At 62.1% G+C, this 26996-nt stretch overlaps 2 protein-coding genes across 2 annotated transcripts in view; one reads left to right on the top strand and one right to left on the bottom strand.

Annotated features, from left to right (window-relative positions):
* Positions 1 to 4471, top strand: part of SMG6 (SMG6 nonsense mediated mRNA decay factor) — a 52737-nt gene extending 48266 nt beyond the window's left edge. The window contains 4 exon segments of the mRNA XM_087923820.1: positions 1473 to 1625; positions 1628 to 1683; positions 2918 to 2999; positions 3495 to 4471. Of these exon segments, the coding sequence (XP_087779946.1) occupies positions 1473 to 1625; positions 1628 to 1683; positions 2918 to 2999; positions 3495 to 3625 (422 nt within the window). The 3' untranslated portion in view covers positions 3626 to 4471.
* A 1151-nt stretch (positions 4472 to 5622) lies between these two features.
* On the bottom strand, positions 5623 to 10837 carry HIC1 (HIC ZBTB transcriptional repressor 1). The gene is made up of 2 exons (XM_026721147.2): positions 10161 to 10837; positions 5623 to 8993 (listed from the first exon to the last, which is right to left on the bottom strand). Exons 1-2 carry the CDS (start codon positions 10210 to 10212, stop codon positions 6838 to 6840), a joined length of 2208 nt encoding a protein of 735 aa, XP_026576932.2. The 5' UTR covers positions 10213 to 10837; the 3' UTR covers positions 5623 to 6837.
* Between the last annotated feature and the right edge of the window lie 16159 nt (positions 10838 to 26996).

Below are 26996 nucleotides of genomic sequence, written 5' to 3'. Positions count from 1 at the left end.
CCAACTCTTCACCCACCTGGCTGGATGGGTTGGTGCTGCCCTCCAGTTGCCCCCCCCCTCGGTCCTGCCCCCTGGACTTCTCCCCAGCCGCCCTGGGTGCCCCCTCAGCTCCAGCCTCCCGGCCTCTGGCAGGGAGGGAGGAGGAAGGAAGAAAATGGGGGGTGGGGGATTACCCTGCGGAACCAGCTTCCAAGTGGCCCTGCGGCCTCCCCTGCACCCCCTGCACCCAGCGTCATTCCCCCCACCCCACGGGCTCCAGGAGCACAGCCGTCGGAGGAGGCTGAGCGCAGTGCGGGAACCGTCCAGTGGGGAAGGCCGAGCCGGGCGGGGCACAGCCCCCTGCCCCCAGTCCAGCCGCCGGCTTGGCTCTCCCTCCTCTCCTTATAAAGCTGCAGCACAGCAGAGCTGGCTCCTGCCAGGGGTAAACACTCAGCGGGCAGCAGATAACAGCCGCTGGGTGGTCTGTGCGGGGGGACACGTAGGACATTGGGCACCCTCCTCCTCCTCCTCCTCCTCCTCCTCCTCCTCCTCCGGGAGGACCTGGGCTCCGGCCATCTGCCCGGCAGCCAGGCAGCTCCGTCTGTGGGGAGGCCTGGCCTGGGGAGGGGCTGCTGACCCAGGCTCCTTCTGTGGCAGCCCCTCCTGCCCCCCGCAGGGGGCAGGATCTGTGCTTGCTCCCCCAAACACTGGGGGTCCTTTGCCCCGTTGGGTCGGGGCAGCCAAGAGTTAAAGGCTGCTCCGGCCGCTGCCGCCCGCCCACCAGGGCCGCTTTCCCTGGCTCCTTCCCGCTCTGCCTCCCTCCCTCCCTCCCTCCCTCCCGCTCCTCCGCGTCCCCGAACCCGACCCCGCTGGCTGGCTGGCTGGCCGGCTGGCGGAGGAGAAGCGGGCTGGGCAGGAGCGCAAACAAGCCGCTCCTTTGAAGGCTGTTTGGCTTGATGCGGCCGCGGGACGGATCTCGGGTGGCGCTGCAGCTCCTCCCGCCGTCCCTTTGGCCGGTCATCCGCAGGCTGTTTGATCTGCCCGGCACAAGCCGGCCCTGCAACCCCCCACCCCCCACCTGCAGGGAATGCTGGAGCTGGGCGGGGGGGCACGGCCCTGTGGAAGCCCTCCCAGGAGGGGCAGCTCCCCCCAGGGACGCTGAGGGTCTCGCTGGATCTCACCTCTTGGCGGGCGGCCCAGAAGGACCCAGAAGGGGCGGGGCCACAGCCTCCCGGGTGGGCTGGGCAGGGTCACTTCGCCCCTTGCTTTGTCCCACACTCTGGGGGCCCCAACACGCCCCCTCCCCCAAATGCCAGCCTCGTCCCGTCTCCTCCTCGCTGCAGCAGGAAGCCAAGGCCAGTAGCCCCCCACCTCACTTGCCCCCTCCAGGATGGCCAGCTTTGCTCCGCCCCTCTCCTCTTCCCCCTCGTCTTAGGCCTGGCGGGACTTGAGGCCCGAATGCAAATCCTGCCCCCTCTCTCTCCCCCTGCCAGTCATCAACGAGCTGGACGGGCTGGCCAAGGGCCCCGAGTCCGAGCACCGGGCCGGGGGCTACAGCCGCCTGCTGCAGGACCGGGCCCGCAAGGCGGTGGACTTCCTGGAGTCCTGCTTCGAGAGGCGCGACAGCTACATCCGGGCCCTGACCAGCCGGGCAACGAGCTGGAGTCCGTCTCCTTCCGCAGCGAGGACATTTCCCGGCAGCAGGTACCCGGCCGGGGGCGGGGGCTGAGGACCCACCCCCACCCCCCACACCCCCCCACACAAACGCCTGCCTTGAGTCGCAGGACGCCCGGAGTGAAAGGGGGGCCGCGGGGGGGGGGAGCTTGCTCTGGGCGCAGGCACTCCGGGCTGAACCCCCAGGCAGCCCTCCATTGACATGATGACAGGGACTTCTGTCCACGTCTCATACTTACGACCATTCCATTGTCCCCATTATCACCTGATCAAAATTTGGAGGCTTGGCCACTGGCCTGTATTTACGAAGGTCGCAGTGACCCTTCCGATGAGCCGAGTCCACGGGGAGGGCCGTTCCACTTAATGACCAGGTTACTCACTGAAGAAGTGGTTAGAGTGCCGTATTGCAGGCTGAATCTGCCCACCGCCAGCAGTTCAATCTTGACCGGCTGCAGGTGGACTCAGCCTTCCATCCTTCCAAAGTCCGTAAAATGAGGACCCGGATTGTTGGGGGACCAAGAGGCCAGCTCGGGGGGGGGGTTGCAGAGCCCTGTGAAGCGGCCTATAAGCCTTGGGGGCTCTTGTTGTTAACAGCTGTCTTGCTTAGTGTCAGAAATCCAGGGCTTGATTGTGGTCATAAGTCAAGGACTCGGAAGGCAGGGGAAGGATCCACATGTGCAGACAGCACCAAAGATGGAGGCTAACCGGCCCCTTGGAGATTCGGGGGGTGTTATTTTGGTGGCAGAGAGAGAGAAGCACAGCGAATGGGGGATCCTCCCCTGCAGAAAAGCCAATGGGGGGCGTCTCCCTCCCGGAAGGAGCCCAGGGCATCCCCGGCTGCAGAGGCTCCTCCCCCTGAGGGGCTCAGGACCCGCCCGGAACGGGGGAGCCTCGTCCTGGGAATCCCCCGCAGAAATGGGAGGAGGACCCCCCAGAGGGAGGCGTGGGGAAGGGAGGGGGCAGGAGAAGGCCAGGAGGGGCCCCGGAGCAGAATTCTCCCAAACGGAGCACAAGACCAGGACTGCCCAAGAGGTGCCCCCCCCCGGGAGAGTTTTGGCCCCACCTGGCACTTCCCGTCTCCCGCGGGGTTCACCCTTGCCCTGGGAGAAGGACGGGGGGGGCAGTCGAAGGAGGGCTGGGCAGCCTTTCCCCCTGGGGGGCAGCTTCGGCCTTTGAGGCCGCCTCCCTCCAGCGGGCCGGTCCCAGGCCGCCTCCACCTGCGGACACAGGGCTCAGCCTCTCCCCCTCTCCTCCTCCCCCCCAGGGAAACAACGATGACCTGATCCTCTCCTGCTGCCTCCACTACTGCAACGACCGGGCCAAGGACTTCATGCCAGCCAAGAAAGGTGAGGGGCCAGGAAGGGCATGCAGACGGGCCCACTTTGGGGGGAGGGAAACATTGGGAAGGGGGAGCCAGTGCGAGCGGGGAGCGGGCCTGGGTGCCCCGACATCCTCCGTTGCCCGGCCCTTCCCCGGGAGCATGCGGGGGTCCCTCCTGCCGCCTGCCGGCTGCTCCGGAGCCCTTTCCAGGGGGGCAGCGGGGGCCGCAGCTGCTCAGCCTGGCCCCAGGCCCGTCGTCGGGCCAAATCCTGCGCAGCTTAACTTGTCAGCTTGACGGAGAAGGCGTTCTGCAGTGTTTACGCCTGGCTGGGACGGGATCGGGGATCAGGGGATTATGGCGGATGGGGCCTGACAACCTGACAGCCTCTGGTTTCTAACAACCCGCCTCCCTCCCGGCTGGCCCAGGGGACGCCGACGGCTGAGCCCCCGGGAAGGGTGGGGCGGGGGGGGGATCCTGGCCCAGGCCGGGTGAGGCCCCGCTGACCGCTCCTCCTTTGCAGAGGACCCCATCCGCCTGCTCCGGGAGGTGGTGCTACTGACGGACGACCGGAACCTGCGGGTGAAGGCCTTGACGCGCAACGTGCCCGTGAGGGACATCCCCACCTTCCTGCGGTGGGCCCAGGAGGGCTGAGCCTCGGGACGCCCCCCGCCCCGGGAAGCCGTGCGTTTCGTTGCCAGCAGGGAGGGTGGCCTCAGGGCGTGCCCCGTGCCAGGGCTGTCGTGTTGCCGACCCCCCCCCATCGCCCTCCCAGGAGACACCCAGCACAATAAACGCAGCCTCTTCAACTCCACCTGGAATGGCCATGCTGTGGGGGAGGCGAGGGGGGGCGGTGGGGGGGCCCTCGAATGACCCCTGGCTCAGGTGAAGCAGCCCCAGCCAGGCGGGGTCCCTGTGGGGCAGGTGAGGAAGGGCAGCCCCCACCCCCCACCCAGGGTCTGTCTCAGGTTTTCAGCCCCTCCCCCATCCTTGCCCCCCTCTGGTCCCCCTCCCTCTGTGCCACGGACTGAACCGGGCCGGCCCAGCACCCCCGCCGAGGGCCCCCCGGAGGTTGTGGGGGGAAGGTGCCCTGGAGCAGAGCCAAGGGGCCCGGGATCCAGCGGGAGGGTTGGGGCCCCCTGGGGCTCCGAAAGTGCTTGCGTAGGCCGGGAGAGCTCCTCCCCCACCCAGAGCCCTTCCCCATGGGAAGATTTTCCTGCCCTTGGGGGGGGGCAGCGGAGTGCCCCCGTGGGGCCGTGGGGGGTGGGCTGGATTGCTGTGGGGCGGAGGAGCCCAACTGCCCCCCCTTGGGAGGGGACTGCCCGCAGTGGGCAAGGAGTGCGTGCCCCTCCCTGGGCTCGAAGGGGGGGGTCTCTTCCTTCCGCGCCCCCGCCCCCCCCCATGCAGCTTCTGCCTCGGCCTGAGTGGCCTGGTGGACGGAGGGCCTTTGCCCCACTTGGGTTCCGTTGTTTTCTTAATAAAGTTTTGGTAGAAATCTTACTCTCGGCTGCTTCTTTTGGGGCTGGGAGGGAGGGGGGGCCACCAGAGCGGAAGGGGGGGAGGGAATTCCAGGGGACCCTTTGAGGGGGACAAGAGCCCCTCTGCAGCCAGCGCCCCCGGATGCCCTAAGTTGTCCTAGGCTGTGTTTGGACCGTTCACCCAACCTGGAGAACCAGGAAACGCAATGGAGCAGCCCCCCGTTTCTGGGGCACCCCCAGCCTGCAGAGAGCCCCAGCCAAGCCGGTCAAGGAAGCCCTTGGGAGGTTGCCCTGGCCTGGGCAGCCGTGGTGCTCAGGGCCTGCGCCGCCTGCAGGGAGCAAACGGACATGCCACACGCATCCAAGGGGACCCTGGACGGAAGAGCCGCTTGGCCGTTTGTTGCAGGGGGCCGAGGCTGGGCTCTCCAGCCACCCAGGGAAGGCCACGGGGGCGGGGGGGATTTCCTCTGAGCAGCCGAGCCAGCATGAGGGTCCGTGGGGAGAGTTGACCCCTTCCCATTTCCTGTGTCACCTGCGCTGCCCCCCCCAGCACTTTCTGGCATTGAAAGGGGACCCCCCCCCCCGCTTTGCATCCGGCTTCACTTCTGTCAGCCCCCTCCATGCAAAAGGAAGGGGGTCGCAGGGCCAGTGACCCCTTCTTTCCTGAGGCCCCCGTTTCTGGGCCTTCTCCATTCTGCAGTAGCACCCCTGAAATTCAGGCTCCCCCACCCCCTCCCCACCCCCACCCCCGAATGAAGCAGAGGCCTGGATGGTGGCAGCAGTGTTAGAAAAACTTTATTGCTTTGGTTTGTTCTGGAAGCTTAAATGTTATTCGGTTTTGGTCTCGCATAAAAAACGGGGGGAGCCACATCCCTCCCCAGGGCCACAGAAGGCGGGAGGCTGCCCCTCGGGGGCTTAGCTTCCTCGGGGTGGGGTCCCCCTCCTGGGGAGGGACTCCCGCTGGGTCCTCTCAGGGCTGGGGAGAGGCAGCTGGCTCAGATGAAGGAAGACACAGGCCAAGGGGGGCGGGGGGCGGGCAAGGGTGTGTGTGCAAAGACAGAGCAGTTTCACATTTTTCCGTGGTGGGGTGGGGGCGGGGGGCAGGCAGAGGGGCGGTTGGGGGGACTGGCCTAGAGCCCCCTACCCTCACGAGTGCAGCAGGGGCGGGGGGGCAGGTAGCTAGCACCAGAGGTCCGGCACAGACCCCTCGGGGCCCAGGGCGGGGCAGGGAGCCCAGGGCCACATCCAGCCCCCCACGAAGCGGACAAATAGGCGGCCTTTTGTCTTTGTCAAAGGGGCTCCTGGGTGCCCCGTCCTGAAAGCAAGTCGGGGTGGGGGGTCTTCACGGGAGGGGGCGGGAGCTGCATTGGGAGCCCAGAGAAGGGGCTGGGCCGAGAGGGGCCCTTCCACTTTGGTCCCTTTGACCCACAATCCTGGGGGGCGGGGGAAGAGGGACGCCCTCTCCTTTTCACATTGCAATACAAGGTTGAGGAAACCCACCCCACCCCCCACCCTCCCAAGCCCGGACCAGCAGTCTTCAACCAGCTGCTCCAGACCTTCCCTCCCAGCGGCAAGGACCATCCAAGCGGGCCGACTGGGGGCTGGATCCGATGTCGGGGTCTGCACCATCTCCCCCACAAACACACACACACACCTCCTGGGGGCTTGAGGCCGGGCAGGGCTCTTCTGCCATCGGACAGGCGTATCGATGGGCGCCGTTTGGGGGCTCCCCTGCCTCTGCCTCTCTGGGGCGGAGGGCAAATGCGGGGGGTGCGCGAGGCTCCCTCCGGCCCAGAAAGGCAGGAGAGGCCACAAAGTCGACCCCACCCTCGAAGCTTCGCCCCGGAATTCCCCAGGGGTGTCTTGTGGTGGCGAGTATTTTCTGCCTCTGGAGCGGGGAGGGGACCCCTGTTCAGGAGGCGTTTTGTGAGGGTCCCGGCCTGACACACCTCTCCATCCCTCCCCGAGGCTGAAGAGGGGGGCTGCGATTCAGAACCCCCCCCAGTGGGCTGCAAGTTCCGAACCCCACCTAGGCAACCTGACAGCCGAAGTGGGGCGGGGTGGGGCAGGCTTGTCCCTCGCCAGCTACCTCCGCTGCTAGGCCCTCTCCAGGCTGGGGCGAGAGGAGGCAGCTGGCTCAGTCCGGACTGCCCTGTCCCTACAAACTGAGGCTCTTGAACCCGGATCTCTGCTCCCGCCGAGCCCCTTGGGCGGCCATTTGAGGTAGGGGCGAGCTGGCTAGGCCGGGCCGGCGGGAGGGCCCGGGGCAGCCGCAAGAGGTGTGAAGGGCAGCGCGAAAGCTCAGCGGAGGAGCCGGGCGCTCGGGGGCCGGGGGCCAGTCGCTCCCCCGGTCCACAAGGGCGCCTCCCGGGCCCGGGGCGAGGCGCGTCAGGGGGGCGAGAAGCGGCCAATGGTCCGAGCGTGGTGGTCGTTGTGCAGGTGGTGCGTGGCGGCCACCACGGCGCCCTGGGCCAAGACCTCGGCCGTTTTGTCGGGGCTGAGCCCCAGGTAGAGGCTCTCCAGGGCGGCCTTGGGGTCGCCGGCGGCGGCGGCGGCAGCGGCGGCGGCGGCCAAGAAGTGCGAGGTGTGTTGGAAGAGCTCCTTGTCCGCCGGCGGCGGCTGCGCCAACCGCGCCATGGCCAGCACCCCCTCCGGGAAGTCCAGCTTCAGCTTCCCGTCGGGGCCGGCGGCGGCGGCGGCTGCGGCGGCGGCGGCGGCGTGCATCTTCATGTGGCTGAGCAGGTTGCGCTGCTGGGCGAATTTCCCGCCGCACACCTGGCACTCGTAGGGCTTCTCGCCCGAGTGGATGCGCATGTGCTCCGTCAGGCGGTACTGGCGGGTGAAGCGCATCCCGCAGGCGTCGCAGGCGAAGGGCTTCAGGCCCAGGTGGCTGCGCATGTGGCGGGTCATGGTGCCGCGCTGCGTGAACTTCTTCCCGCAGATGGAGCACGGGTAGGGCCGCGTCAGCCAGTGCGTCTTCTCGTGCTGGCGCAGCGTGGCCGGGTCCTTGTAGGCCTTGTCGCAGGAGGCGCAGCGGTAAGGGCGCAGCAGGTCGCAGCCGGGCGGGCCCCCGCGGGCGGCGGGGGCGGCGGGGCGGCGGGCAGAGGGGGGCGCCTTGTCCAGGTAGGGCGAGCCTTGGACGGCCGCCCCCGCCGCCTCGGCCGCCGCCTCCTTGCGGTAGAGCTCGTCCTCCTCGTTGTGGGCCTCCACGTGCGCGTTCAGCTGCTCGGAGGACGGGAAGCCCTTCCCGCAGGGGATGCACACGTAGAGGTTGTCGCCCCCGAAGCTCTCGGGCTCGTAGCCCAGGTAGCGCTCCAGGCTGCCCCCCGCGGGAGAAGGGCCGCCGCTGCTGCAGCCCGTTTCCTCGCTGGTGCTCTTGTCGGGCTCCAGGTCCTCCGCCTCCCCGTCGGGCTCCGCGCTCTCCAAGTAGTGGCGCGGGGCCGGCTGCGGCGGCCCGGGCGGCGACGAGGCCTGAGGCTCCAGTTCTCGCTCGCCGCCGCCGCCGCCGCTGCCCAGCTCCCGTCGGGCGCCGCCAAAATCGCCCTCCTCCTCCTCCTCCTCCTCTTCCTCCTCCTCCAGGACGTAACCGGCCACCAGCGGCTCGTGCTTCATCCAGCGGTACAGGAATTCGGGCGCCATTTCGACGCGAGCGCTCGGCTCAGTCCCGGGGCTGCTGTCGCCACTGCCGCGGTGATGCAGGTGGGGGAAGGCGGCCTGGAGAGGGGCCGTGGAGCCCGGGTCCCCGAAGGGCTCGTGGGGAGGCAGCAAGGCCGGGCTCCCGGGCCGGGGCGGCAGGACGCCCTCGCGGCTCTCCACCGCGGCTCGAAGGCGGCTCTCGGACGGGGGCTGCGGGGGCAGCTGTGGGGAGGGTCCGTTCGGGCTCTTCTTGGAGAGGTCCAGGCCGCAGAGCGAGGGGCACAGCACGTGTGGGTGGGCGGCGGCGGCGGCGGCGTACAGTTCCCCGCAGTGGGTGCTGAGCGGATTGCTCGGCTCCACCGGCCGCGGCGGAGCCCCGAAGCAACTCTGGATAACCGGCGTGGCTGCGCGGAGGCCCCTGGCCAGCTTTCCGAAGGGCGCGGAGGCCGAATAGCTCCCGCCGCCGCCGCCGCCGCCGCCACGCAGCTGGTAGTATTTGCCGGAGCGCTTCAGCTTCCTCTTGCACAAAGCCACCAGGTCCGGGATCTGCAGGTAGCTGGCGGCGGCCAGGATGGCCCCCAAGGCGGGCTCGGCGTTTGCGCCGCCAGCCGGCTCAGCCTCGCCCTCGGCGCCGGGGCCCAGGCGGCCGGTGTAGATGAAGTCCAGGACGGCGCGGAAGACGGACGGGCTGACCATCTCCTGGTCCAGGTTGATGAGGTTGTCGTGCACCACCAGGGCCTTGAGGTAGGCGCTGCTGGCCGCCAGCACGTTCTTGTGCGCGCGGAAGAGCGCGTTCTGCACCACCAGGATCACGTCGCAAAGGAAGCCCTTGGTGCGCTGCGCGTTGAGCTGGAGCAGCAGCTGCCGGGAGTGGCCCGTCGCCTCCGAGGCATCCAACATCGCTGCGCCTGCGGGGGTGGAGGAGAGAGAGCACAGCGGGCCTTAGCTGGACTGGCCGCGCTGGCCCGCCACGCGGAGGCCCGGGAAGCGGGCGCCTCTCCTGCTCGCCTCCGCCTGCTCTTGCCCGCCGGCTCCCCTTATAGAGGGGCTTTCCTTCTTAGGCGGAGGAGGGAGGAGGCGGAGGAGGGGGCTCGGTCCCGGTGGGTCCCGGATCACAGCCTCGCACGCCCTCCTCCGGGTGGGGCTTCACACCTGACGGGGCAGCCTCGGAACAATTTCCTCGCATCGCCTCCCCCGCCCCCCTCCGCCAGAGATCTACGGGCGCGGACCCCCTGCGCTTCCGAGCCGCTTCCCTGCCCGTCGCCCTCCGGAGGCCAGGAAAGCCAGGCCGCCGTTAGCCTCCCGGGCCTTGATCTTACCGCGAGGGGCCGGATTTGGGGAGGGGGGAGGCGGTTTCAGGGCTGCAGGCCTGAACCGAGAAGAACGGGCCAGCCGCGGCTCGTCCTGCTTAGGGAACCGCCCTGCGGCCCGAGCCGGCGGCTGGGCGACCCATTGCGTTCACCCCGGCGGCCGTTCTTCTCCAGAGCCCCCGCCCCGGTCCCTGCTCCGGCACGCCTAACCGACTCGTCTCCGACTTGCTCCTGCTGGCCCGCATCCCTGTCCAGCGGAGGGATCCCCGGGTAAGGGCGGCTGGGCTGGCGGGAGAAGGCCGCCCAAAGCCGCCCAGAAATCTGGCAGGAGCAGCCCCGCCGCCGCCGCCGCCTGTCAAAAGCTTCGCGGGCCGGGCAGTGGGGGCTGAAGGACTCGGGTGTCGGCGCTGCTGCCGCCTCGGCCGGGCGAGGACGCCAAAGGCAGGGCGGGCGGATGAAGGAGGCACGGCCGCATCAGGCCCTTCCCCGAGCAAAAGGGCGCCGGGCTCCAGCGGGGCTCGGGCCAAGCGGGGAAGCCGGAGAGGGTCCCGCCGCGACAGCCACTTCCCCAAAAGGAGCCGCCGCTCGGGGACTGGCCGAAGCCTCGGGCTGAGCGGCTCCTTTCCTTCGGCTGACTCCGGGACCGCCCCGAGAAGCCCGGCCGGCCGGCTGCTTCCTGCCCGCCCGAGCCAGCTTGGGGAGCGGGCGAGAAGCGCGATGTCCGCAGGCTCCGGGCTCTGCCCGCCCGCCCCGGTCCCGGCTTACCTGGAAGCCCCGTCGGATCGGCCAGGCAGGCGAGGTCCGCGTGGACACGCATGGCTCTCCCCGGCTGCCACGGCGGCGGCGGCGGCGGCGGCGGCGGCTCCTCTGTGCCCCTCGCAGCGCCTCAGGCCGCTTGCTGGAGGCTGCGCCGGCTGGTCCCCATGTGCCGGGAGCGCCGCGGCGGCGGAAAAGGTAAAGGCCGGGCCGCGAACTCCGCCTGACCCCGGGCTGAACTCGGGCGTGTTAAAGGAGCCGCCGCGGCTTCCTCCGCCTCCCAGCCAGCCAGCCAGCGAGCGCCGAGCTAGCAGTCGAGCGGGCGGGCGGGCAGCGGGGCTGGAAGTGAGCGGCTGGAGGAGGAGCCACCGGCGGGGTCCCGGAGGAGCAGCCCCGGGGAGGAGACCGCGCCGCGACCCCCTCCCGGCGAAGGGGGCAGGCAGGGGAAGGCTGGGCCCCCGAGCGCAGGGCGGGGCCAGCGCGGCGCGCCCATCGGAGCAGGACCGGCCGCGCTCTGCCGGGAGCCCAGACCGCCCCGTCCAGGGCACCGGCGCGCGGGAGCGTCGGCCGGGACGGCGCCGGAGGGAGCCGGGGGCGCTCGGCGACCAGGTGGGTCTCCGGGACCGGACGGGGCGGTCGGAGAGGGCGAAACTGGCGCTGGGCGGTCTGCTTTTCCCTCCGGCCGAGCTTCCTCTGCCAGGGCTTTCCCTTCGGGCCCCGGTGGTCTTGACTCGTCCCGCGGCCTCCGTCCAAGAAATTCGCTCCCCGCCCACCCCCAGGGACCCCCAATTCCTGCCCGTGCGGCGACCCCTGGCGGCCGCGACGTGGCTCGGCGGCTCGGCCGGAAAATCTTGCTCCGGGACGCTTCGGAGGCCCCGCTGCAGCGCTCAGGCTCCGTGGCGGGCAGGTCGGGAGCGGGGGGGGGGGAATAAAAGAGGGGGGAGGCATAATCCCTCCACCCCAAATATGATGGTCTTGATTCGGGACTGTTTCCCCGTGGTCGGGCCGGGCGATTCCGACGTTCCCGGCCTTATCCGTGTCGGCGGAGAGAGCGCAGCGCAGGCTCGGAGCAGCTAAGGGCCTTGGTGGCTCCCGAGTCGCGCCCCGGACCCACCTGGGCAAACTGCGGGAGCCCTCCGCCGCCCCCGGACCCTGGCCGAGGCAGGGCAGCTTCGTCTGACAGGCTCAAGGGGCTTCAGGCACGGCCAGGGGGACACAGTCCGCCCAAAATGCCCCGCCGGGCCATCCTGTCTCCCCCCACCCCCCCGGACGGTTTCAAAGACGAAGTGGGGGGGCGGACGGAAAGGTGAAAACGGCTCTCGCCCGGCCTTTGTCCCACTTTAAGGGCCTCTTTCCAGACAGTTTACCTCTCTGTCCGCGCAGGCGAGGAACGCAAATTTCTGTTCGGGCCGAAAAATGTAAAACGGGAGGGGGGGGGCAGGGGCTGCGGGGGCTCCTTCCAGTCCAAAGGCCTCACCCATGTCTGTAGGAAACCCCCCCGCCACTTCTCTGGGCCAAAGTCCCCGGGGAAGGAGAAAGGGCCCCTCTCGTTTTGAGGCCCAAAATATCCCAGCAGGGCCAGGAACGCGGGCGAAGCGCCCCTCGCTTTCACGCCTTTGCGGGAACATCAGAAAGGAAAGAAAGAAAGAAAAAGAGACACTTTGGGGCGAGATGATGAAGAAGCCGATTAACAAAGGGGGGGCGATTTCTCGGGAGGTAAAGGCTGACTTCCCAGGGGGGGGCTTGCAGCCTGGATCTCGGGGTCGCGGAGGGAGGGCGGAAAGGGAAGGTTGCTTTCGCTTTCGCTTTCTCCGCGCGGGCAGGGCCGCCGCCTCCCCCCCGCCTTCCGGATCGTGCTCGCTAGTGGGGCCTTTAACCGGTAGAGCCGCTTCGGGTTCCCCCCGCGCCCCACCCCCGCCCGAGAAGGCCGTCGGTGAGACTGAAAGCGCGAATCTCCCCGCTGCGTTTTTCTTCGTTGAAGCTTCCGAGTTAGAGGCAGGAACATTTTTTAAAAAATAAACAAACATAATTCCTGATTTTCTGGTACTGAGATTTTTTTCGTCATCACTTCAACCTGGAAAAACCTTTTTAAAAGATACCCACCAGCTGCGCTCACTAACAACCGAGAGAGAAAAAATAAAATCCGAAAAGTGGGATAATCTGATTCAACCGAGAACGAATCTCGTTCCGGACTTCCTTGCTGGGTAACCGAGAAAAACCGTTTCGTGGCCTGTGTCGTTGATTCCCTTCCTTCGGGCCTGCCAAATATTTTCGAATATAGTTTATCTTTTTAAAAGTTGAGGGACTTTTGTGTCTCGCCTTTAGATCCGATACAAACAAGCTTATTTGAAGGAGCTTTTAAGGGGTCGCCATATCAATTCAAGTCCAACCAGACAGTAAACAAGTTTCTAGAACGAAATGAAGAATCGCAGATGCTCTTCCAAAATGTCTCCGGGTTCGAGGAGGGGGCGGCGGTTCTTAAATAAATTTTCGGGGCTGGTTCGACTCCTGCAAACCTCTGGTCTGCCATTCACATTCCTTGACAACTGAAAGGTTTACTAGGACTCCAAAGGCGGCTTCGATCGCTTGTAACGCGAATCGAACCCTTGTGGCGGTGCAGCCCTTCCCAGGCAGCCACCCTTCGGACCCGCTGGACCAGGCTCCCCCCACCCCCCACCCCCATCCACACACACGCGCAAACACACCTCAGCTCCACTCCCCCACAAGTAAATCCTTCGCTAAATAATGAAGGGGGCAGGATCAGTTGTGGGGTCCCTCTTCGCCTGCTTCGCCCCGACGTCCGTGGTCGTTTAGGCGGGACTAAGAGAGCTCCGGTTCCGTTCGACGGGAATGTCCCCAGCGGAAGGGACCTGGCTGGGCCACGGCCGTTTCTCGAAGAAGCTCCGGAGAGGCGCTTCGGTTCTCCCACGCGGGGCCGAGGACGGCGAGCAGCGGGCCGGGGCTGAGGTTTTGGCTAGAGCCTTCCTCCAAGGGACTCGGTTATGAGGCCCCGACGCCCAGAATGTGGCCGGGCTCGGGGGAGCTTCCCCCGCTTCTAACCTGCTCGGGACCCGCCCCACCGCTCCGGGTCGCTCCCTCGGGTGGGCTCGGGGGAGAGCGCCCCCGAGCTTCCTGGGGCGCAGGAGCTTCCACTCGGGGCCAGTGGAGGCCTCTGCGCCTCTCTTCGCTCAGCCCCCCCAGGAACCGGCAAGGATGAGGGTTACGGGTGTCCCTCACCCCGAAACTTCCCGTCCTCCCCCCAGAACCGTTTTTTCCGGGTCCCGCGGGCCTCCCCGTCCCGGTGCGAAAGTAGGCGCTGTGCGTGGGGAGTTTGGGAGGCTGAGGACGGGCAGAGGAAGCTGCGGTGCGTGGCGGGGGCCGGGACGGAGCAGTAGCCCCGCGGTTCTCGTTTCCCTTTTCCCACAGCTTCTTGCACGGACGCAGCGGCGCTTGGGGACCGAAGGCCGCCGCTGAGCGCACTTAGGCCAGGCAGCGAAGGGCACCGAGCCCGCCTTTCCCGGGATGGGGCAGAGGGGCCACCTGGGAGGGCAGCCCGGCTCGTCTGAACTCTGCCAGCACCTTGGTGTCGCCCCCCCCCAAGCAAAACCCAGGAAAAGAGATGGGGGGGGGTTAAGGCCCAAAGCTGGAAACGGGGAGAGCTGAGTTCTAGTCCCGCCTGAGGCCCTGAATCCGGCTGGGGATGATGGGCCAATCCTTCTGCCCCAGCCCAGCAAGGCAAAGCGTCCCCCCCCAAAACGCTGCCTAGCAAATTGCAAGGGGGTGCCTAGGCGCCTCCCCCCAACACACACACACACAGACACTCCAAAACAAGGCAAGAGTTAAGGCCCAGCCACGGGGCTCTCTCAGCCGGGGGACCCCTCGAGGCAGCCACAGAGTCCAGCTCAGGCCTGGTGTGGAGCCCTGGGCCACCCCAGGTGGGGGCTGGAGGGGGGCTCCAAGAGAAAGCTCCTTGGGGCGCCCTGGGGCGGGGGAGAGTCCCTCCCAGCGGCTGAGACACCTGCCGGCCTTTCCAGGTGATCTGCAACTGTCGCCCCCCAGGGTCTCTCTGCATTGCTCCACCCTGCTTTCTTGAGCCCCGCCCCCATTTCACCAGCTGGGAGATCAGCCCACCCCACCCCCAGGCTGTGGGGCTTCAGCTGCCTCCATGTGGACTGGGCTATGCGGCCCTGGAGACACCTGGCTTCTTGCAAGCTGCCCACCCAGAGGTGCCAGCAGCCCTTGGCTGTCCTGCCTTCCCGGGATCTCCTGAGGATGGGGGGGGGGTCCAGTTGCCCAAGAACTTGGGGCCGCCTGTGTCTCAGGTGGGTCACTGAGCACCGGAGGCTCCAGGGGAGAAGTACAACTTTGGGGAGAGCCCCCCACTTCCTCCCCCCCAGGGTCGCCAGGGGTGCAGCTCAGAGACCTTTAAAAGAGAGGGGGGGGAACCTCCTGGCTCCTCCCTCACTGGCTGCCTTCATCCTGGCCCTCCCCCACATGAAACCTCAACTGAGCCCAGCATTTCGGTTGCCAAGCGAGACAGTTGTTCAGTTTATTTTGCCTCACTTTAGGACCTTCCTTGCCACCGTTGTTAAGTGAATCACTGCAGTTGTTAAGTGAATCTGGCTTCCCCCCATGGACTTTGCTCGCCAGAGAAGGCAGCCAAAAGGGCCCCAGGCAACCACCATTAAGTATGAACCAGTTGCCAGGGGTCCAAATTTTGACCACTGACCTCTTGAGATGCCGCAACGGTTGTGTGCAAACTGACCATCCGTCGCTTTTTAGTGCCCCTGTAACTCTGAACGGCCACTAAACCCAAGGACGGCCTGTAGCTCTTCTTCAGCCGGACCGCACTGGAGACCCAGAGGGGACCCCAGTGTCGGCCTGTTCCCTCAGCGGGCGAATGGGTGTGTGTGTGAGAGAGAGAGTTTGTATTTGAACACCTATTCACAGGACTTGGAAAGAAAGGCTGGGATTTGTGATTTATTTTTATTTTTTTTTGCTTTTTAACTTTCCATCCGATTGACGCTTATTTTTCCCATCCTGCAAAAAAAAAAAAAAAAAAAAGGAAAAAAGGAAAAAGAGGGAGGGGGGCTTGTGGGTGCCTGGTTTGTTTTGGGCAACGCAAGTTGTGGATCGTAAATATAATCCTGTCATCCCTGAAGACATTATTGGAAACCGGGGGACTTTTGGGGCTCCAGCCCTCAAAGGGGCATCAGCTTTGAGGGTCTCTGGATTCAGGGGACAAAAGGGGTGGGGGCTGTTTTTCTTCCCTTTCCAGAGGGACCTCCCCTCCCACACTCAGGATTCTTTCCAATTGGGGGTGTCCAACCTTGGCCCCTTTAAGACCTGTGGACTTCAACCCCCAGAATTCCCCAGCCAGTTCTGGGCCCTGAAGTCCTGGGGCCTTAATTGGTCTAAATCAGGCTTGTCCAACCTGCGGCCCAAGGGCCGCATGCGGCCCAGGTCACCTTGTAATGCGGCCCAGTGCCCACCCCAACCTTTGTGCCAGAGCCAGCGAGGAGGAGGAGGAGAAGCAGGCGTGAGGCAGGGCGAGGCGAGCGCCAGGCCAAGCAGCAACAGAAAAAGCAGGCGCCGTCAGAGCGCCACCTCCTGCTGTTGCCACCACCACCATCGCCGCCGCTTCTGCCGCCACTTCTGCTCCCGCTGCCACTTCTGCCCCTGCCGTCGCTGCCGCTTCTGCCCCTGCCGCTGCTGCTCCTGCCCCCGTCGCCTCCGCTTCTGCCCCCGCCACCGCTGCTGCTTCTGCCCCCGCCGCCACTGCCCCCGCCGCTGCTTCTGCCCCCGCCGCTGCTGCTGCTTCTGCCTGCCAGTTCTGCCTCATCCAGCTGGGCCATTTGCAGGAGGAGAGGTAGGCGCGAGGCAGGCGAGCTTTCTCCCCCCCGCAAAATTTGGCCGGAAAATAAACCATGATAAAAAAAACGTGATAAAAAAACTGATAAAAAATAAATAATTTTTAATAAATAATAATAAAAACATCTCACTAACTTCATTTCCAAATAAATTTAATATGTTAACTATGTTTTCTATGGTTTTTTGGATGATCAGGTATCGTTACTGTTATTTTATTTTATGTGCGGCCCAAACCAAATTTTCATCTTCTAATGTGGCCCAGGGAAGGTGAAAGGTTGGACACCCCTGGTCTAAATGAAAGGACATATTGCTAAAGAGTCCCCGTTATTGGGGGCGGGGTGTACAGAGGAAAACCTTTCACCCCCACCCCCCCAAGAGACCAAAGAAGGCCTTCCTGATCAGCTACAGCCCCTTTGGTTGGGCATCCAGGTTCCTTACTGGAAGCTTCGGCCAAGCTTCTTCCTTAGGAGCAGTCTACCTTGGAGTACCAGCGCCTGCCTCTCAGCCTTGCCCACCCTGGTGTGGGGGGGGAACAGAGGCGGCTCTTGCTGCATATTGTGCAGGTTTCATTTCTCCCATTTGGAGTCTGCCCCCCGGAGTGCCTCGGTTTCCCCTGGAGAGCTGTTCCTTCTTGGACCTAATGGCAGCTGGGGAGCATGGGGCCAGGGGTCCTTGTAGGTCCGGGAGAGGGAATGGGGTGCGGGGGAGAAGCAGGACACAAGTGACCGGAGCAACGGGTGGCAACTCCTCCAGGAGAGGAGCAACCTGGAAGGAAGGAGAAACTTCCTGACAGGGAGGCCAATTAACCAGGGGAACTGCTGGCCACCAGAAGTCATGGGCTCTCCATCCCTGGAAGCTTTCAAGAAGAGACAGCCGTTGGTCTGAAAGGGCCTAGGGCAGAGGCCTCCACCCTTGGCCCCTTGAAGACTGGTGGACTTCAACTCCCAGAATTCTGAGGAAGTCCACCAGTCTTCAAGAGGCCAAGAGAGAGTAGGGGTTGGACTAGAAGACCTCCAAGTCCCTCCCAACTGTGATCCGGATCAGGCAGAGGCCCAGAGAGAGAGAGAGAGAGACCATGGTTGCACAGCCAAGGCACCTGGGCATCAGGTACCCCGAAATTCAGCCTCTCCAGAGCGGCCCCCACTCCGGTCCAGTTGACAGAAAGAGGCAGCAGGCAAGTCGTGCCCCCCACGCCCCCCCCCCAGGCGGCCGTTTTAAAGGCAGCCGAGACACGGAGTGCTGGGGAGGGGGAGCCAGCCCACCCACCCTCCTTTGGAAATGGATTCTGCCCTCCCTCCGCCTTGTCTTCGGCTAATTGTTGGAAACAATCCTTGGAAGGTCTGGCAGCGGCTGTTGTAAGGAATGGCTCCCCGAGGGCCCCGTGCAGGTAATTTATTGGCCTGGTATGTATAAATCACCCCCAACCCCTGCAACGTGGAGACAGCTGCCTCCCCGAGGCTCCGTGGAGCCCCCGACTGACATCTCAGGTTGCCCTGCTCGGGGAGGGAGGGGGAGAGGCGCCCCCAGCAGGTTTCCTGCCCGCCGCCAGATGCCTTCTTCCTGCGGGGGGCACAGAGAAACCCCAAGGCCGCAGGGTCGAGGGTCACTGGAGAAGAGCCCCTTCCAGGGGGAAGGTGGGCTGGGAGGGGCTGCTGCTGGGGTGGAGCCCAGACCGGGGATGCCAAGGGCAGGTCCCCCTTCGCCTCCTCCAAGGCCCGGCCTGGGGCACACGGCGCCCCCCATAAAGCTCCTCCCCCGCCAGCAGTCCCTTCCCCGGGCAAGGGCGACTTCTCTGCAGCCCTTCAAGGGGACCCCAGATTGCTGCAGAGTGTGGACCCTTCCGCCCCGCCCCCCCTTTCCCAGCCGGCTCTGGGACATCCGCATCAGCCCATGCCAAGGGGGGGGGGGAACGGAGCCTTTATGGGAGCGCGGAGCCAACGGCGTGCTAATAAATCCGGGGGGGGGGGGCCTCGAGCGGAGCTTCGCCCCGGGAGTGAGGCTCGCTGTGGGAAGGGCACGGGGAGGGCACGGTTTCCGTGATGAGTTCAGCACATTGGAGCGCTCCGTGGTGGGGCTCCTGCGCCCGTCCCCTCCCTCCCGCCCTCCCTCCCATTAATCACAGGCAAGCGAGGCCGGCCAGATGCGGGGAGCCGCTGCCGCTCCGCCAGCGGTGGCTTGGGCGCATGCGCCGACGCCGGCCCGGACAGCCTCCTTGGACAGGATACAAGCCCCGATTTCCGAACTTTCCCCAAAGCCCCCGCACCTGGCTTCCATTAAGAGGGCCTTGGCTGCCCGCACCGACCCGCTCTCCGCGCGCAGCCAGGCTGGAGCCCCCGCTCCCCCCACCCCACCCCGGGCAAGGCGCTGCGGCGCTTCCTGCCGGCTGCCCGGCTGCCTCGCCTCTGTCTCTGTCTGTGTGTGTGTGTGTGTGTGTGTGTGTGTCCCTTCGGGGGAAGGGGCAGCTTTTGCCTGGGAGACGCCAAGGGCTGCTGGCTAGGAGAACTCTGCAGACCCCCGAGCCCTTCATTCCGGGAGGGCGGGGCGGAGGAGGAGGAGGAGGCCTGGCTTCCTGGTGGGTGAACGTCTCCCCCCTCCTCTCTCTCTCTCACACCTCCAGATGCCTCCCTCCTCCCCGCCCCGGCCTCACATCCTCCTTGCACAGCTGGCCCTGGATCAGAAGGTGGCCGAGGAGGGTCTTTTGCAGGAAGTAAACGCCCCCCCCCCAGCCTTTCGCCTTATTTCTCTATCTGCCTATCTAGCCTGCTTGGGAGGCTCTGCCTGTGGGGAGGGGCGCATTCCCTGCCGCGGCGTCACAGGCTGATGTTCTCCAGGGAGAGGCCCATCTCCGCGCTTGGCTCGCACCCACCGCCCTGACAGGCCTTGGCAAGGGGGATCGGAACAGGCGCGCGGGAGGGGCCGGGCGCAGCCAGGCAGATGCATCCGGAGGTCAGAGGGACCTTGCAGGACAGGAGGGCCAGCCAGGGGAGCCAGGGCCACTGGCCGGGAGGGGCTCCCAGGGGAAGCCTCGGGGACTGGGGCAGCATCCAGGCACATTCCAAGGCCACTGGCCTCCACGGCCCTGGGAGCTGGCAGAGAAGGCAGGAAGGCAGGCAGGGAGGGGGGGAGGGGGGAGGGCTTCCCAGCAGGTTTTCAGCCTTTTGTGCGCCGCCTCCCTTGAACCATCATTCATGTTCCTCTGTTGGCTTCCGGACTCGGCCAAGAGAGTCTGGGGTCTCCTTTGCCCACAAAGAGCTTAGTGGACAGGCCAGTAGGGAGGAGGGATTGACCTTAGCAGTAGGCCAGCCGGTCCCAGGGGAAACCCCCTTTCGGGCCAGATGACTTGCCCAAAGAGAATCGGCCAATGTGGGGCTTGAGCCACAGAGTTTCCCCTTACTCGTTTCCTTTTGTTGGCTGGTCAGATGTGACCCTTGGGCCTCCGAGCAGCAGAGGGTCTGGGGGAGCCTTCTCTGCTTTGGACCCTCAAAACGAGGGACACGGTTTCTCCTTAGACTTAGAATAACTTTATGATCACTTTGAATGTCCACTAATCGGCATACAGTAAAATGAAACTTCGTTGCATGCAGCTCTCAAAGGGTCACCACCTCCAGTACACACTACACGAACAGGACAAAATAAATAAAAACAAAATGATGCATATACCCACGTAAATGACACGGAGAAACACCAGAGTCTAGTTTGGATGTACATATGTGCATGAGGGAAGAAACGAATCTTGTGAGTTGACCAGACGGACGGCCCAGGGAGCAAAGCGGCTACAGAATGGAAGTCCTGCTAGAAACACTGAGGGGAGCAACAGAAACAAGCAGTGAAGTGGGTGTGCAGGGTCTCTAACAGTTGTTTGAGCTCTGAGCACATAGCGCTTATAAGCAGGATGCGAGCTTCCTATAATCTTCTCCACTGTCCTCACCACTCTCTGTAGGGACTTTCTATCTGAGGCACCGCAGCCACCAAACCAAACAGGGATGCAGTTTGTTAAAATGGTCTGAGTTGTGCCTCCGTCAAAAGTGGCCAGGACAGGAGGAGAAAGCGGTGCTGTCCTCATGCGACGCAGGAAAGGCAGGTGCTGGTTTGCACGCTTCCCTACGGACAACGTGTGGAGAGACCAGATTGTTCGTTATCTGCACCCCCAGATCCCTCCTATCACCAGCCGCCTCTACAGCTGCATTCTTGATACTGAGTGGAGTATACTTGCTCTTTTTAACACCTACAATGATTTCCTTTGTTTTGTTAATGTTTAGAATCAGGTTACTTTTATTGCACTAGTCCACGAGAGCCTCCCCTTCTTCCCTATAAGCCCCTTCATCCTGGTAATAGTTGAGCACCAGGACACCTGTGGAAGAGAAGATTGGGAGCTCAGGTTGGACTGTGGGGTCCTTGGTGCCCTCTGAGCCTGGTGATTTTCCTGCAGGTGTTTCATGACCCAACTAGGTGACATTATCAGTGCTAGAAGGGAGGGGGCTGCAGAGAGGAGGAGGACTGTGAGGTCCTTGGTGTTCTCTGAGCGTAGACGTAGATGTTTGGTAGATGTTTCACTACCCAACTAGGAACATCAACAATGCTAGGGTTATAATACAATGCTTAGCACTGATGATGTTACTTAGCTGGGTCATAAAATGTTCTGAAAGAAAACAACCAGAGACCATCAAGGACCCCACAATTGCCCTCCTCCTCCTCCTCCTCCTCCTCCTCCTCCCCCTCCTCCCTGCAAACATCATTTCCTTGTAGCCCTGATGATGATCCCTAGTTGGGTCATGAAACATCTGCAAGAAAATCACCCAGCTCAGAGAGCACCAAGGCCTCCCGTGAGGATACAAGTCAGCACAAGACATTTTCAGATGGCAGCCTTACTGGGTGCATGGGGACAGAGAGAAGGAAGAAGAAGTTGGCCAAATGTAGGCACAGCCTTTCATGAGAAATGGGAAAATACTGTTTGTATGCTCAGGGGCAGTCTGCTATTCCTTTTCTTCTAGATTTCAAGCCAGGCTATCTAGTAGTTAACTAAAAACTGATGGAAAACACAATGAAACTCCTTTTTTAAAAAAAAAAACCAGACTGCACCCCCCCCCCAGCTGGTCCAGTGCTGGTGCATCTTTTCAAGGCATCTACAGGGGGACCAGAAGTGAGGCTAGAAAAGGGGGCCTGGCAGGGGCTTGAAAGTGAGCCCTGAGCCAGCCGTGTGCGGCAGCAGCCCCAAAAGCCAATGCAGTCCTTGGCTGCATCAGTAAAGGGATCGCAGGTGAAGTTTGAATACTGCTTTATGACTGCACTTAGCGTGATAGGAAAAAAAGGCGCTGGGACTTTAGTAAGAGTGCAGGTAGGAGCCCTCTGACATGGGGGAGGCCCCCTTCAGGGGGGTGGCCTTGAAGACCTCCAAGGTCCCTTCGGACAGTTGGACTTTCGTTGTTTTTCTTTGAAGGCGTTTCGCTTCCCACCCAAGACGCTTCTTCAGCTCTGACTGGGTGGTGGAGAAGGGGAGGATTTTGACTCCTGGATAAATCCTGTATTTAGACTTCCCTTCCCTGCCATCCAGTCGGAGCTGAAGAAGCTTCTTGGATGAGAAGCGAAACGCCTTCAAAGAAAAACAAAGAAAGTCCAGTTGTCTCTTGAAAAAGCACCTTTGGGACAAGCAGGACCTGGAGGACGGAGAAGCTCTGTGGAAGAGGCGAGAAGTCCGGCTTCCAGGCTGCGGGTACGAAAGTCCGGACAGCCGCCAGATGGGAGCAGAATGAACCAGAAGACTCCCCCTCTGCGGCCTTCGGGGGACGGTGCCGATTTGGGCCCCCACTTTTCGGCCTGGGAAAGGCCAAGGAGGGAAAGAGGGACGAGCGAGGGCTCGCCGCTCCTCCCGCAATGCCCGTTGCTGCCACCAGGGGGCAGCACAGGCCGCCGATGCAGCCCTGCGCCCGCGGGCCCCCTTCCCTGCCTCTGGCGACCCGGACCAGCCGCGGCGCTTCGGGACCAGCGCCCGGAGGGCTTCGGGCAGCCTCGCGTGTCCGGGAAGGAGCGCGGCGGTGGTGGTGGCGGCGGCGGCGGGGGCTGTGCCGGAGGGAGGGAAGGGAGGGGAGGGGAGGGGAGGCGGCGCTGCCCCGTCCCACTTGCAAAAGCGGCGGGGAGGGTGGGCCAGGTGCGGGAGTTTCTTCCGAGTTTGGCTGCCAGCTGCGCCCCCGCGCCCGGACCCCCTTCCCGGCGAGTTACGGACCTCCAAGGCTCCTGAGTGTCCAGGCCCAGCTGTTGCCCACCACCCCAGCCAGAGGGGCTCGGGGGAGTCCGGGGCAGGAGAAGCTGCCCGCGGCCTCTCCAGAACTGGAGCTCCGCTCTTTGCGGAGGCGGCTTCCTGAAGGCCAATTCCGGGCAAGGAGGTCCCGCGGAATCCAAACCCTGAGACTTATTTTACCTCCCGGGCCGGGCCGGGGTTCGGTGGAAATGAAAAGCGGCTAAAATGAGCATGGCCATCTGGGGAATTCTGGGAGTTGAAGTCCCCAGGTGTTCAAATCGCCAAGGTTGAACACTCCTGGTTTAACAAGAGCATTTGAAAGGTATATTCTGCCTCCGTGCGTTTTTGCAGTCCTCTCTCTAAGCACTTTACCAAGCCAGCCTCTTGGCCCCCAACAGTCTGGGCCCTCGACTGACTGTCCTGGGAAGGATAGAAGGCTGAGTCAACCGTGAGCCGGTCAGGATCGAACCCCTGGCTGTGGGCAGAATTAGCTTGCAATACTGCATTTTAATCACGGCGCCATCATGGTTTAAAACATCATCATCACCTAATATTTAAGGTACATGTAAGCACAATGGTGCCACCCATTGCCTTGATGGTGCCAGAGCCCAGGCCCAAAGCCCCCCAGAAGTAGCCAGGTCTCTCTGGGATCATCCCTCCTCGCCTCAGAAGGTGCGATTCTGCGGAAGGGCAGTGTGGCCCCCCTGGCCCCCCTCCCCTCAAACCTCCAGGCTGGCCGGTGCCGCCGTTTCAGTTGAGAAGCAAGGAGGCCTTTCCTGAGGGTGGGAAGAGCTCTGCCTCCAGAGGCTGTGGGAGCTTTCAAGACAGGGCTGCCCTCTGACTCCGTGGAATGAGGTCTCCTGCCTTGGGGGGAGGCGGTGGACTAGAAAACTTCCAAGGTCCCTTCCCACCCTGTTACCCTCTGTGGTGTTTTCTGGCAGGGCAGAAATCCAGGGCACAAGCTCACCTGGGAGCCCATTTCACACTGAAGTGTGTGTGAGCCATTAGGTGGAGACAGAGCAGGCTGAATGGTGAAGGAGGGCCTCGGGCGGTGGTTGAGCAGAGACAAGGGATGAGGGCTGAACTGCAAGACCAACATCGGACAGCAGAGTGAATGGGCGGAGGAGGAGAGGAAGGCAGAGGAACTGCGGTCGGGAGGGGGGGGCGGGGGGGGCTGATCAGAGCCCCAGACACGCACAGAGAGAGATGGCAGTTTAAGGGGACAAGAGCAGGTGTGCTGTCCAGAAGATTTAGAGTTAATGGGATTTGGGACAGTTCGTTAGGAATTGTGAGCTGTCCCCTTAAGGGAATGCATCATGGTAACTGTAGTTAAGGTACCCTGGGAAATGTAGTCCATGTCATGTGGTCACATCTGTAACCCTGATTGGTCACTGAATTGACCCTTGTTGAGTTGGGGGAGGCTCCCTCACTCTGGCCTGAATCCTTTACCCTGCAGCGGCTTCAATCATCATGGGGACGAGAGTTGATTAACTTTCTACACCACAATTCAGATATGCAAAGGATTGGACACTAAGAAGAACCTCGTCCTAAATGTGAGTTGATAAGGATGCCTGATGAACCAATAAAAAAGACTTTGGGTGGATGCTTTGTGGAGTTGATCTGTCTGCTTTATGCCATCCAGGCGTTAATAAGCAGAAGGGCAAAGGGGAATATGGGTGGAAGCGAAGGCAGCGCCATTCCCTGAGGAATAATGGAGCCGGCCAGGAGCCTCCAACCTTGGCCACTCTAAGACTTGGGGACTTCAATTCCCAAAGCTGGCCGAGGAATTCTGGGGCCGAGGCTGAAGACTCCTGGTTTGCTGGCTGAGGAACTCTGGGAGTTGAAGTCCACAAGTCTGAAAGGGGCCAAGGTGGGACTGTTGAACTGAGGCGGTGCACAAACTTCAAAAGCAAAAACTCCCCACGTTTCATCACACAGCGTCTCAAGCACCACCACCCCCCCAGGACTCCAACATAACAGTCTCTCTATTCCACCCCCACCCCCCCGGACAGACTGGTCTTTTCCCGCAGACCCTCCTTCCTTCTACCTTCCCTGCATTCTTTGACATCCTCCGTCCATTCCCCTCCTGCCATTGTACGGCGCTCTTCCCGAAGACCTTGAGACGGCCTCCATGGCCCAGACCCCAGTTCCGTGTCCTTGGCAGAGCCAGTCGCTCTGTGGCTTCGCTCAACGGCTTCAACGTTTTCTGCAAACCGGTCAGATTCTCCGCCCGTGACGTGGCCTCACCTTCCCCTCCCCCCACCAAGAGAAGGTCCTTGATATTTGTGGGTGAGCGCCTGCCTTCCATTGAAGATCGGTGTATGGCAAAGCACCCCCGGGACACAAACTCTTCCAACGCCTCCCCCAGGATGGGGCTACAGGGCATTGCCGGCCGAAACAACTAGACCAGAAGGCCCTTTTTCTCTCCCCTGAACAGCTCAGTCTCACAGCGCTGCCTAATGTCCGTAGCCGTCTTACCTATCCTTCTTATTATCTTCCTCTTATTGGTATTATTGTTGTTGTTGTTGTTATCATTATTCTGTTCCTTTGCATATGCACCGAGTGTTTGTGTTCCAGAGACAAATTCCTGGGTGAGTATAATCGCACTTGGCGCAAATAAACGCTTCTGTCCTGTCTTATGTTCTGTTCTATTTCTATTTCTTCTCTTCCGCTCTCCTCTCTTCTTTCTCTTCTATATTCTGTCCTATCCTGTTCGACATACGTTACGCAACCATGGAGACCACCAGGCTCTTGTCTAGCTCAGCACTGAACCATCTCATATTCTCACCCAATGATTTATCATTGACAACAATATCAACAGGCAGCTTTCAATGCCATCTTCACACAAAACACTCCTTCATCTCAGCCTATTCATGGGATGGAGTTCCTTCTCCAACTCGAGGCATCCACAGTAAACCTCAACATTTGCCCATTTCCCTCTCACCTGCTAAGGGCCCCCCCTTCCCTCAAAGGGGGAAGGGAAACAGGCTGACCAGCGGTGGGATTCAAATATTGTTGCCACCAGTTTGGTGGGTGTGGCACTTTGCACAGGCACAGAGGCATTCTAACTCGCCTCCTGCAAGCCTGCACGATCCCGGTTGCTTCAGCAGCTGCCGCGTGGCCTCCTTCTCTGCCGCACAAAGCAGCTGCGCTTCGAGTTCAGCGGATAAAGGTGAGTACGGGAGCCCGGGTGGCCCCAACAGCGGAACGGCGGAGGGAACCGGTTCAGTCTCCGCTGCTCATCACTCCTACCAGCTCATCAGAACCGGGCCAAACCCGCCGAATACCACCCCTGAAGCTGACCCGGTTGCTCCCCTTCCAGTCTTCCTGTTCTCAGCCCAAAGGCCAGCGGGGGTCCTCAGTGCTCTCTCAGCTGGGCAGCTTCCCGGCAGGCATTTCATTACCCAATTAAGTAGCATTATCAGTGCAAGGGAGGGTGGGGTTTGCTCCCTGTTTATGCAGGGCAAACTACTATATATAAACAAGGGAGCATATCCCACTCTCTTTCAGCACTGATGATGTTCCCTAGCTGGATCATGAAATGTTTGCAAGAAAACAACTGACCTCAGAGAACACCCCACAGGTCTCCTCCTGTGCTGTCCAGACAGTTTAGAGTTAATGGGATTTGGGATAGTTACTTAGGAATTGAGAGCTGTCCCCTTAAGGGAATGCATCATGGTAAATGTAGTTAAGGTATCCTGGGAAAAGTAGTCCATGTCATGTGGCCACATCTGTAATCCTGATTGGTCACTGAATTGACCCTTGTTGGGTTGGGGGAGGGTCCCTCCCTCTTGCCTGAACACACAGCCTCGCGGTGGCAGCTCCTCCCCCTGATTCTGTGACTATGGGATGAAAGAGAGAACCATCTTTCTACACCACAATTCAGATATGCAAAGGATTGGACATTAAGAAGAACCTCATCATAAATGTGAGTTGATAAGGATGCCTGATGACCCAATAAAAAAAAGACTTTGTATGGATGCTTTGTGGAGTTCCTCTGTCTGCTTTATGCCATCCAGACATTAATAAGCAGAACACCTCCCTCCTCCTCCTCCTCCTCCTCTTCCTCCTCTGTTTCAACTCCTTCCCTCAAAACGACGCTATAGAGCCCTGCACACTAGAACAACTAGACACAAGGGGAGTTTTTCCCCCAACACCATCCCTCTGCTAAGCAAATAATTCCCTAAACGCTGTCCAAGTATTGACAAAGTCTGCACTATCACTATTAATCTTCTCATCCCTCCTTATCACCCATCCCCTCCCACTTGTGACTGCATGACTGTAACTTGGTCGCTTGTATCCTTACGATTTATATGGACTGTTTCCTAGTATGCTTTGATGGCTTATTGTACCCTCTGACTATCATTAAGTGTTGTACCTGGGGATTCTTGACTCTTGAGGAATGTATCTTTTCTCTTATGTACACTTGAGAGTTTATGTACTAAAGACAAATCGCTTGTGTGTCCAGTCACACACTTGGCCAATAAAGAATTCTATCTATTCTATTCTAGTTCTTTCCAGTTCTAAGGGGCAGCGCTCACCTCCGTTGCAAAGTCGAAGAGCCAGCGCTGTCCGAAGATGTCTTCATGGTCATGTGGCCAGCATGACTAAATGCAGAAGGCACACAGAACACTGTTACCTTCCCACCAAAGGGGTCCCTATTTTTCACATGCTTTCGAACTGCTAGGTTGAGAGAAGCTGGGACAAGGAACGGGAGCTCACTCCGTGATGCGGCGCTG

Source organism: Pseudonaja textilis, chromosome 1, assembly GCF_049901715.1.
Source record: "Pseudonaja textilis isolate UNSWEBS1 chromosome 1, rPseTex1.2, whole genome shotgun sequence".
Lineage (NCBI taxonomy): Eukaryota > Metazoa > Chordata > Lepidosauria > Squamata > Elapidae > Pseudonaja > Pseudonaja textilis.
The sequence above is the reverse complement of the archived record's forward strand: the minus strand, read 5'-3'. Positions and strand labels throughout refer to the sequence as shown.

What these genes read in the sequence shown, in the direction of transcription:
- HIC1 (XM_026721147.2), bottom strand. Translation starts at nt 10,212, where the DNA reads ATGCGTGTCCACGCGGACCTCGCCTGCCTGGCCGATCCGACGGGGCTT. An exon ending in CGATCCGACGGGGCTTCCAG is followed by an intron (nt 8,994 to 10,160) that starts GTAAGCCGGGAC and finishes CCACCCCCGCAG; the next exon opens with GCGCAGCGATGTTGGATGCC.